The 12,009-nt window shown below is 46.6% G+C and overlaps 1 protein-coding gene across 25 annotated transcripts in view; it reads left to right on the forward strand.

Annotated features, from left to right (window-relative positions):
- The window catches only part of KIF1A (kinesin family member 1A), a 216,928-nt gene that overhangs the window by 190,087 nt on the left and 14,832 nt on the right, over window positions 1-12,009 (forward strand). For all 25 annotated transcript variants that reach the window (XM_038415722.2, XM_038415725.2, XM_043491635.1 and 22 more), the window contains 2 exons: window positions 7,976-8,090; window positions 9,689-9,822. In XM_038415722.2, coding sequence (XP_038271650.1) covers window positions 7,976-8,090; window positions 9,689-9,822 — 249 coding nt within the window. The remainder of the gene's footprint in view (window positions 1-7,975; window positions 8,091-9,688; window positions 9,823-12,009) is intronic.

Consider the following 12,009-nt stretch of genomic DNA (forward strand, 5'->3'; position numbering starts at 1 on the left):
AGGACCTTCTCAGTGCCCTTTGAAATGAACACAAAGTATCTCATTGACTTCAGGAGGTGATTAGACTTTTTATACGTCAGAGATTCAGGACAGCAGATACAGGAGAGTGTTTGTATTTTCATTTCCTGCTCTACTGTCCAGATCAGGGGCAGGCAAACTTTTTCACCTGAGGGCTGCATCGGGTTTCTGAAATTCTATGCAGGGCTAGTTTTATTTCTAATTTAAAACTTGATTCTGCAATACTTTACTCATGAAAGGAAATCAGACTCTAGTAGTTAGAGCCTCCCCAACCAGCCAGGCATGGCCCAGCCCCTGCCCCCTATCCAAACCTTCCTGCTTCTTGTCCCCTGACGGCCTCCCCGGGACTCCTGCCCCATCCAACCCCCCACTCTTAGTCCTCTGACTGCCCCCCTGGACCTCTGGCCCATCCCCCCCCCCGCCCCTTGCTGCCCTATCCAATCCTCTCCTTCCTGACTGCCCCCCCAGGACCCCTGCCCCCATTCAACCCCCGCATTCCCCACCCTCTGACCGCCCCGACCCCTATCCATGTCCCTGACCACCCCACAAACTCGCCTACCCTCTATCCACCCCCCCTCCACTCCCTGCCCCCTTACCGCGCTGCCTGGAGCACCAGTGGCTGGCGGCACGGCTGCACCAGGACAGGCATAGTTTGCCCACCTCTGGTCCAGATTGTACCAGCCAGATTGGCTTCTATATCTTTAGTTGAATATCTTGAATGCTTTGATTCCACTCTAAAATTGCTTATAGAGTGGTATGTCTCATCTCCACAGTAAGAAGATCCAGCAATGTTTTGCTGTGGGTACACTTCCCACTGCACCTTTTTTCAATTTCTCTTTTGTGTCAGTAAAGGTGAGGGTTACAGTGCAGAGCCAACATCCAGCTGAACGCCAGTGATTGTCCCTGAATCAGTGGCACGTCATCCAAAGCTTGCTTAAAGGACTTGCTGTATGATTGCCCAAGAGAATATTTCTTGGGTGCTGATTCAGCAAAGCATGTAAGCATCTGCATAAAGCTATGGCCATGCGTAAGTGCTTTGCTGAATTACAGCCATAATCCTGTACTTTGGATTGTAAAGAGTTCATTGTTGACAGGATCTAGTTCCACACAAAAACAATTGCTATCCCACAGTCCATGGTGGGCTTGTTCTGAGATGATATGAGTCTGCAGTTAGACAGCTAACAATATGGATGGAAGCAGAATATCTTTATAAGCAAATGGGGCGGGGGAGGGGGGTGTTTGCATTTCCAATTTGCCTTCCGAGAGCAGAGGCACATCTACACCCAAAGGATCGCAGACCCCTTGTTTCTGCACTGGATGATATGGGTTGTGCAAGCAAAGGAAGACCATGCTCTAGGCTTGCTGTGGGGACTGTTGGCAGTCTTGTAGCAGACACAACAGTGCTCTGCAGCCCGAGGTAAGTGCAGATTGTGACAGGTTGTCACCCCAGGGTGCAGTCTGGGAGCCATGGGAACTGCTGCACCCCTCTAACCACCGAGCTGGGCTGGCCCTTTTCTCACACTGCTTGGTTGGAGACAAAGCCAGCCTCACCAGGTCCTGCTATCACCCAACACGACAGCAGGTGGCGCTACACACCAACTGAGTTACCTTAGTACTTTCCCTAAGCCACTCAAGGACAAGCCAACTTCCCAGTTCCCCCCGCCTTGGACCCATGCGGGGCTATAAACCCAAAATTATACCATCATACAGGGATCTATACAATGTAAGCTCCTTAATAAAGTTTGACTTCCGCTCTATGTGGGAAGGATATGCAACAAGCCTGTGTTAACCAAGCTGAGATTTTTTCCCCAGACACTTTACTCAAAGGCTCACTGGTTTAGATAAAGAAAAACACCCCAAGTTCGTTAATTACAAAAGATAGATTTTAAGTGATAGCAAATCAATCAAAGCAAATAAACAAAACGCAAACTAAGCCTAACATAATAGATAGATTGGATATGAATTAGCAATTTCTCACCCTGGCTGATGATACAAGCAGTTCACCAGGTTTCCATACACAGGCTAGAAATCCTTTTAGCTTGGGACCAGCATTTACCCCGGTCAGTCTTTTTTCCTCGAGTGTTTCCAGTTCTCTTGTGTGGGGAGTGAGGCCACTAGATGATGTCTCATCCCACCTTATATAGCTTTATCATATGGCAGGAACCCTTTGTTCCAAATTCAGTTCCCAGACCAGCTTGTGAAAAAAAATACAGGTATCAAAATGGAATTCAGTGTCATGTGGTCTGATCACATGCCCTTGCATGCCCTGCTGAGCCATAGCAGCCGTTACTTGCAGGCTGGTTGGAGCATTCTCAGGAAGGCTAAGCTCTTCCATGGTCCATTGTCTTTGCTGATGGGCCATCAGCACAGTTTACTGTCTTCATTGTTGTACCTGAAAGGCTTGCTGTGGATGTTCTCAAATGTGCTTACTCTGGAAATACCTGATACATAGTCAATATTCATACCTTCAAATACAAAAATGATACATGCAGACAAATAGGATAATCATATTCAGCAAATCATAACTTCCAATGACACCTTACATGACCCGTCTTGTACAAAATGCATCATAATTATGCCATAATCATATAATATACCATGACAAATATGGGGTGTAGTGTCACACAGATGATATTCCAGAGGGACTCCTTAAGACAAGGATCAAGCGTGGTGACATCTGGCAGCTATGGGGTGGTGTGTTCAGAGCAGGTGAAATGGTTCAGGCCAGGCTTAGCCAGCTGGTGCTCACTAAGCCTGACCTTATTATTCTTTTACCTCAGTGAGGATATAGTCTGACAGTTTCTCCCAGTGTCCCCACAGTGCACCATATCTCCTGGAAAGATAGAGGTCATCATATGTGATGGGGCAGACTGGGGCATCACTCAATGAGGGCAGAGTTAAGGTTGGTGTGTGGGGCTGGTTTGCACTTTAACTCTGAATTGCCAGCTGTGGGGGGAACTAAGAATATAACCTTGCTGTTCTGGAAGGGTACAAGGCACTGCTCTTCAGCGTAACTCTACGTCAACAAAGGTTTTGGGCAGTGAATTTAAGCACTAAGGACCTGATCCAAAACTTGTTGAAGTTGGTGGGAGCTTTTCTCTTGATTTCAGTGGGCTTTGGCCTTTGGTGAATTAACTCTTTAGCCATCAGAGGCAGAGTAAAGGGCACCAGAACCCTGGGAACTTGATTTTGGAGTGTTTTTCCTACCCCTAGGCTAGATTTGTGAAAAGGAGTAATGGACTAGATACCTGAGATTCCTTTTACTGAATCCTTAGTCTTTGGTCTGATTCTTTATCTTGCAGTTACCCATTTATGGCAGGAGTAACATTAGGAAGAGATCTGTGGAACCAGTACAGGGACTGAGAGCAAATTCTCAATGGCATAAAAAACCCCAACCCTGAATCTAGAGTATTCCTAACTACTAGAGACTGATTTCCTTTCATGAGTAAAGTATTGCAGAATCAAGTTTTAAATTAGAAATAAAACTCTGCTTTCATTCTTTTTACTGGAGAAAGGGAAGACTTTATTCCACTTGGGTTTAGATTTAGGTTTTGTTTTTAATTCTACTTTGAAAATCTAGCAGGGTTTGTATTATGCAAGTGCTCTTGCTTTTCATGGCATTTGTGGAGCTTTGCATTACTTGTTAAATACAGGACATGATGATTTCTGTCTCATAAATCAACGTGCATTCGCTTCCAAGGCAATTACTATGCAGCTCATATTTTTTACCAAGCAAGCTCTTCTTTAATTACAGACAAGTCACATGGCCATTGTGCATTTGCAACTCTTAAGTTTTCAAATATTGGGCCTGACTGTGATCTCATTTACCCCAGTGCTGTGCCACTGAATTCAGTTTTCCGATTTACACTGGTGAAACTAACATCAAAATCAGGCCCACAATATTTTGTTTGGCTAATACAATATTATTGTCTGGTCTGCTCAAGCCCTGTACTCGGGGCAGGACCCACTGTCAGGGTCATGGGTGGCAAAGGTGGCTTTCCACCCACAGTTTGGCCTCCAGGGTGTCATTATGCCAGCCAGGCCTTTCCTGAATGCTCTGGCTAGGCCCCTTGCTGACAACATCCCCTGTAGTGAGGGCTATGGGAGTGGCTAGTGTAGTGGCAACATAGCTTTAGCCCCCCAGGGATTTCCCACCCTGGGGATGCTCAGCTGGCTCGGTAAGCCTATCTTACAGCCCCTTTGTGCCACCAAACCAGAACATGGGTGGGACGTGCCATCTCTTTCTGGTTCTCAGGTCTTTGCAAAGGGGTTTGCAACAGACTCTTGTGGTGGAATTCAACAAATGCTATGGGAAAGCGTTTAAATCCTACCCCATAACTGCACTTCAGGCCCTAACATGTGGGATCATACCAGAGCAGGCACATCAGAATATCTTTTCAGTTTGGTGGCGGGGTGGGAGGAGGTGAGAAGAAGGGACATGGTTTGTGCTTTACAACATTTGACTAGTTTGATTTGGTTTCTTTAGGGAAGCACATTGCAAAATACAGTATTTACTTTTAAAAACAATTTGCACTAGAGTCCCCTGTTCTCTTTGTTGGAACTAACCGTTTGCTCAGTCTGCTACAAGTTATCCTTAGCTTCATTCTGCAATATGAACAAGCTGTTGGCTTCAGGATTGAAAGCATGCATGCATGAATGAGCAATGACAGAACTTACACAATGCATTGGGCTAATTCACTAGTCTGGGGACCAGAGTGCAAATTTTGGATCAGCTGACAAGTGAAAAGGAGGTGTGGTGGCCTCACCCACTCCTCATTTTGATATACTGCAAAACCACCCGACTACTTGATGCGGTTTGTTGGGATTGGGAGACCCTACTCAAGAGAGGTCCCAGACTGGAACAGCAACGGAATTGCAGCTCAGGATCAAAGTACATTGGCAGAAACTCTGAATCTGAATGACTGGAAACTGGGTGCCCTTCCCCTCTCCAGAGGAAATGAGGAAGTTGATTTTTGGTCTAATGTGTGGGAAGGAGCTCTCAAAACAAATGGCTCTCTTGGGGCATCCAGATTAAAGAGCACTCACAGAAGCAGGTATATGCTGAGGGGCCACAAGATCTGCACTGCTCACTCCTTGCCCTTACATTTAAAAGGTGCATATTTAGTCCCAAGTTCTTAACCACACAGCATGCTGTGTCTGTGGCTCTCTGAGATGGCGCATCATTGACATTAATAACATCAGTTGCCCACCAGCATGATAGAAATGATTCACGCTTAATGGCATCTTTCTTGGAAGGGAGCTGAAAGGCTTTTGTGGTATTAGTGAACATGCATGCTAAAACTTCTCCCACCTCTGACCGCATGAGGGGCAATGGAACCTAGTTTCAGCAGGTTCTGTAGTCCATGTCCCAAGTAGCATGGACAATGGGTTCCTCTTTTGTTACAAAAGAGGCTGTTCTCTGCGGGCAAGGGCAGAGATCCATTGATACAGCAGGGCAGGAAGGCCCATTAACTGAATGAACAGAATCTAAATTCCCTTATTGTGGGCAGGGTGGGTGTGGGAATCCTTTGCATATCCAGGGTTCTGTGAAACTGTCTGGCCCAGGGTTTGTCCTGTTACATCATCATCACGAGGCTGGAGAGAGAATGTGATCTTTGTTTCCTTCCTGATTCCCCACCAGCAGCAAACTTACAACTAGCTCTGACTGCCACCTCTCCACATCTACCCACACACCCTGGAGCTGTGGAGTTAGCTTGTTACCAGACCCCATATCAACAATGCTTTCTAACATTTTAATTTCTTTGTGTGGTTGTATGTTGTGTGCTTGTCTTGGATTGCCTTCCACTTATAGCATTTCACTGGGAAATTACACTAGGTATTTCTCACCTTTCTCACGCGTATTTGTTCGGTCTGTTCCCTTCTGCTTTTCTCTCTTTCTTCTCTGACTTGTTCCTCTGCTTTTTGCTCCTTTTTCTTATAATCCTTCTTTTCTTATCTTATATCCTTCCCTTTGGAGTTACCTGTCCTCCAGTGACTTGTTTCTAACAGTGGTGCTGGTCTTTCTCATTTAGTTTCAGTGTTTGCGACGTGTTCCAGAACAATTATCTCATGTTATTTACAATGTGGTGTTTAAAATGAGATAACAGTATATCAACAAACATGGTCAATTGTGCTTTAACAAGAGTCTCTCCTTGCTCCCCAGAGTGGGATCCAATCCAACGCATCGTTTTCTAAGAACAGTCCTGGGATCTTGTTAAAGAGATGTTTGACTATGTTGACACAGAGTGTTGCTGAGCTGTGATGGTGGAATGTCTGTGTGGAAATGGTTTTGAACCATGTCTTCTCGAGTATGCTCAAATGGAAATTAGGGGGAGTCCTGAGTAGATGTCATCTTTGATTGGCTTCTGAATGTGACTTTCAAAAGTAGTCTTCATTATGCTGGAAGGTAAACCTAAACACTAGAGCTGAGAGCCAGATGGGCTCAACAAAGAGACTGTCAGCATAGTGGGCTGTTCTAATGACCCAAGACAGATCAGGGATTTTGGGACCTGAGCTTAATTTGTTGCAACCAGAAAATATTGACCCTAAAAATGATAGGGCAAGAAGAGAGTTCCCATCACCTGACAGTGCTGAAGTGTCAGGCTGTGATGTCCTTCATGGAAGTCCTGTCTCTAGAAGTGGTGTTTCCAGGAAGTGCAGCAGAGCACAGATGCTACCAGTTCCGATTACCTGTGGGCAGGATTGATATCTTTTATGGTACCAGCTTGGCTCTCCCAAAACTGCAATAATTTGGCAGGCAAACTTCCCAAAAGCCCAGCTCTGTATTCCAATATATGCACATATTTACTTCTTGAGATCAGTGCAGCTAATTTCATAGGAGAAAGGGACAATGAGTGGATATGTTGGTAGCCAGAGTGTAGGTGTTTAGAAAGAATGAGCCTGGGCCCTGATTCAGAAATCCATCTCTGTTTAGCAAAGCATGGAAACGTATGCTTAATGTTAGGCACATGCTTACATCCCTTTGACTTCAAAGCCACTTCAGCAGTACTTTAAATTAAGCCAATGTTTAAATGCTTTGGGACCATGGATATTAAATTCCTCTTTCAGCCCTCTTAATTTAGCACAGACATTAAATGAGGGGAGCAAGGGGACAATGAACATGGAGGGTCAAATTCACCTTGGCACTATGGAGTTCACTGGAGTTGAACTTGCTTAGGCAAATGCTCAATTGGCTCAGAGTCTGTGGCTTTGTGCCAGAGATGAACAGTAGGAAGGAATTAACTCTGCCGAGCTTTGATGGACATTTTGAGCTCACAGCTTAACCTTGGAGGGAAGTGGTCGGTTTTGGTGTCAGGTAAAAGGTAAAAAAATCACTGAGAGCGTAAAGTGCCTGAGAGAGACAACAGCAATCACTCCGTTAAGCATCCTCACTCTCTTCCATTCTGACCATGCTCACAGAAAAGTCAGTCTTCCTTCGCGTGGAAGGAAACCTATTTGACTGCAGAGATGTGGTCCTGAAGTGCTGCACATTTCTTTTGACTAGAGACAGTACCTGGTGTTGATACAGCACCTGGTGCTGATACAGCTATTTCCTTTCTCCATCTCCTCTAGCTTTCTTTCTGTCCTTCTCTTGCTCTCCCTCCACCTCTTTCTTGCACTCCTCCCATTTCCATAGTATTGCCAATAGGCTGCATCCCATTGCTTTCAAACCTTCTCTGTCCATGTGCAATCCACACAGAAAATTCTTCCTCATATTTGTAATGCAAATCCCTCAAATGAAGCTTCCTCACGGAAATGTTACAATATCTTTCAGAGCAAGTGGGGGGGAACATGTGTTTTCCCCTCACCCTGCCCCTTCTGAGAGTTGAACCTGAGAATTCCAGAATGGCTGCTCATCTGTCACAAATGTGGTTACGTGTGTGCATGTTACATGTTTCTGCAGCTCTAACTTAAGGTATAGTTGTGTTTTTACCAGGCCTCTGCTGTTTCCTTCCAGGACGTTTTACCAGTTTGAAGCAGCGTGGGACAGCTCCATGCATAACTCCCTGCTGTTGAACCGAGTCACCCCTTACAGAGAGAAAATCTTCATTACCCTCTCCGCTTACATTGAGGCAAGAACCTTCCTCTGTTCCTTAACCTGCCCATCAGTGCACAGAGTAGGCAATATGGTCTGTGAGAGCAAGGCTCTTCCACCTCCCCTCTACTCCAGCCCCTTGCATGAGCTACTCCAGTTCTTCAAAGTAACTCAAGATGTTTGCGCAGTGTACACTATCCCTCATGTGCAGTCAGTTCTAACACTGCCAGATAACCCAGAGCTGCAGACCTGAGTCCCCACTCCAGCATGCCAGTTTTACAGTAAGGTAGCTCCACTGAAATCAGTGCAGTGCAGATTTAGAACCATCAGGCTCATCTGGGAACATTGCTATACCTCTGGCAGTAACAGGACATAATGGGTGCTCGTTGCCAAAGCCCATACAGGCTGCTACTCCACACCCTGTGCAGGTGGGCATGGCATGGGTGCAGCCACCACTAACACAGCAGCCCGCCAGCCTGCACACCAGAACCAATGCTTGGGAGAAAGTTAGAATCTGAGTCATGCCCTGCTTGTAGATCAGTGCAGCTACACACAAGCCCTTCCTCAGGCTGCACTGTCAGGTGACAGTCCAGCACTTGGTGTTTCTCTGCACGCTGTGTCCATCTCTCTGAGCTTGTGTTCTCCTCCAGATACTCAGAAGTTCCCTGCAGTGTCACGGACGATTGTCTTCCAGTGCCAGGGTGCTGTCATCGGGGTAGGGCCGTTGGGTTGGGCCAGGTCTTCAGTCGTTTGGCGACTGTTGTCCGCAGGAGTGGTTCTGTGCAGAGCAGAGTGTCTCCTCCAAGATCAGAGAGAGTCAAGGGTGCTTCGCACCTGGTGGGATGGGACCCAGTGCTAACAGACAAAATAAACAGTGCAGTTTGGGGGTAGATGGAAAGTTCAGCTCCGGGCAGCATCTAGAAGGAGAAACACTGAAAACTATACAGCTAGTGTCAGGAACACAAAGAAGAAGCTCACTGCATGTAACACAGAAGAAAGGGCTGGTTGTAAGCAGCAGCAGGGAAAGGCAGGGGGCTACTTAACATTCATTGAGCATGTTCCTGAAAAGGCAGTGCCCAAAAGTGCCCTTGCTTGGTTTAGGCCGAGTTTTTCTCAAGGCTATTAACTCTGTGAGAACAGGCATTTTCTCTAAGGTTGGCCCTCCCCTTCCAAAAGCTTTTTATCAGAGTGGTGGGGAAATCTTCTTGCAGAAGCCCAGGACCAGAGGAGCAGAATGACTTGGCCCAGTGGAGAATCAAGCCCACAATCCTCTGCCAAATATTTTTATAGAGTTGGCAATTTGGCCTTTGCGAAATCCCAAGTGTAAAGCAGGAAAGAAATAATCCAGTTGATATCCACTGTCCCTGGCCATGCTTGAGTCATTCTAGAATGGCTGGCCTCATAGTCTGAGGCATGTACATTAGGAAACGACATACGATAAAGCCCTGGAATCACTATTGTCTAGTCACAGTGCAATCTTCTCTCTGAATGTGGACCACTCAGACACAGTGGTCTTTACTAACATTACAGACACTGTCATCCCTCCCTAAGACTGATGGGGAGGAGTTGACGTTAGCCTCATTAGGAGCCATCTCCATAACTCTCCCTTTGTCCTTTTTCTCCACCCTACTGCAGATGGAGAACTGCACCCAGCCAGCTGTGATCACCAAAGATTTCTGCATGGTCTTCTACTCCAGAGATGCCAAACTTCCAGCGTCTCGCTCCATCCGCAATCTCTTTGGCAGCGGGAGCCTGCGGGCCTCAGAGAGGTAGAGGAATCTCCTTTCCTTTTCAAAAGGAGGAAGGAAGACACTGAAGAATAATTAGCAATGGTTATTTACAATGTCTTAGCTGTCCATAGTGCTGGTCACCCCAAACCTTCCCAAGGCACTTAGGCCCAAATCCACAAAGGTATATTTAGGCACCTATCAGCTTTTAAATATCCCACAAGGCTTCTATCTGCCCTTACCACTCTAAAGTGAATAAACTAGTTCCACACATTGCAAGTTCCTGATCAGAGGATCCTGATTTATTGATGTAATTATTTCCAGAGGAGCTCTGTGTTAGTCATGCAGAGGGCATGATAACCTGAGCTGGCCAGGAAATGATTATTTTCTCTTGCAAAAAAGGTTGATGGAAAAGATTTGTTCATTGTTGTTGAAAGTTTTCAGGTTTTTATCAAGAAGGTGTATTGGTTTAAAACTGTTACCAAATACCAAACAAAAGTTGTTTTTTGACAAAAACCTGAAATTTATTGACTGAAACAGAATTTCTTTTTGCAAAAATGTCTTGAGGAGGGTGGGATTCAGGGCTGGAAAAGTTATGATGTCTGTTGCAGAGGACTTTTATTTTGTTTGCTGGTGTGTATTTATTAGGGTTGAAAGAGCAGTCTGTTCTATCATGTTATTGCACTGTAGAATGAAACTGTGCTGGGGCATCCAGAACATGGGATGGGGGCTTTGTTATGTTTATAAAAAACTAAATGGAATAGCCTGTTCTGAGGGGTTGGATTGGTAACATAGCCTTGAACAAGCTGCATCAAGTGCAGTCCTATAATAAGGGTATCGCAGGAAATATATTCTGTCTGGCACAGCTAGAAATCATGGACCTGGTGACCAGGGGTGAAAGTGAGCCGGTACGGGCCGGTAATGCATACCAGTAAGAACCCGCATTGGCTCATACCCAGCCCACAGTAAAGCGTTGCTGCGGCAGCGCTTTAATGTCCCTGCCCCTTTTGCCTCCCCTGTCGGCAGGGGGCGCAGCAACATTAAAGCGCTGCTGCAACAAAGGACCCTGCAGCGCTTTAACGTTCTTGCCCCTTTTGGCCCCCCCAGCCGCCGACGGGCAGGGGGTGGGGCAAAGGTAGCAACTGCCCTGGGGCTGGCGATTTAAAAGGTCCAGACGCTGCTGCTGCTACGACAACCCTTTAAATCAACACGGGAGCCCTGGGCAGCGCGGGCCAGCCAGACTGGAAGGGCTAGCTGGGGGATGCTGACCCCCCCAGCCCCGCCCCTTCCACCCGAGGCCCTGCCCCTTTTGGGGGCTGGAGCTGCCCCACCCCAAAACGGTAATTGGCCTCAGTTACTTTCACCCCTGCTGGTTCCCCAGGGTCTCGCACCTTGTGTAGACAATGAAATCTGTGTACAGTGAGTGTGTGTGAAATGCTACCATTTTGATCTGGAGGTGACTTCCGCTCACTGCATAGGGGCAAATGATTGCACAAGGTGCAAAGTAATGAAGAATCAGGCCCTGTGTTCCCTGGTTATTGTGCAGTGCTGGGTGTTCACGTGCACTGTTCTCTGCCAGAAGGGACATGAGAACAGGGACTAACGCTGAGGTTCTGAACTGGGCTATGATTATCTTTCTCTCCTTTCCTTCCTCCCTTGTCCGGAAATCAGTGCATTATAGCAGCCCCAGGATCCAGATACTGTGTTCCAGTGGAGGATGCGGGCTTACCTGGTTATCTAGTAGTGGCACAGTGTGCTGGGGCTCTAGGATTGCTGTTCTCAAGCTGGCAAGGAAGAGGAATTACCTCATGACTCCCACCTACCCACTCAGCCAGCACAGAGGCATTTCTGATGGGCTCTGAAGGGACCAATGTCCAGTCCTTTTCAGCTAGACTAGTCCATCTGGCATTGACCTGAGAGTGGGAGAGTAAAGGAGATCAGCTGGAAGGCAGGCATAGGGCTTCCAGGGATGTCCCTGGGGGAAAAGAAAAATCACTTCAGGCTGTTTAATGCACTACTAACCCTTCGTTGCAATGTGCTAGAGAGCAGGAGGTGGACTGCAGGCCCCACCACAGCTCTCTGAGCATGAACATTCAGGAGGAGAATTTGAAGGACATTGCCAGAGCAAGAGCTTGTTCAACACTCTTCTAACAAATTATGTTATTGCAGGCTAGTCACTTTGTAATGAGAACTAGGGCAAACCCACCATTGTCACAGCTGGGAATGAGC

The sequence above is a fragment of the Dermochelys coriacea genome, chromosome 9 (assembly GCF_009764565.3).
Source record: "Dermochelys coriacea isolate rDerCor1 chromosome 9, rDerCor1.pri.v4, whole genome shotgun sequence".
NCBI lineage: Eukaryota > Metazoa > Chordata > Testudines > Dermochelyidae > Dermochelys > Dermochelys coriacea.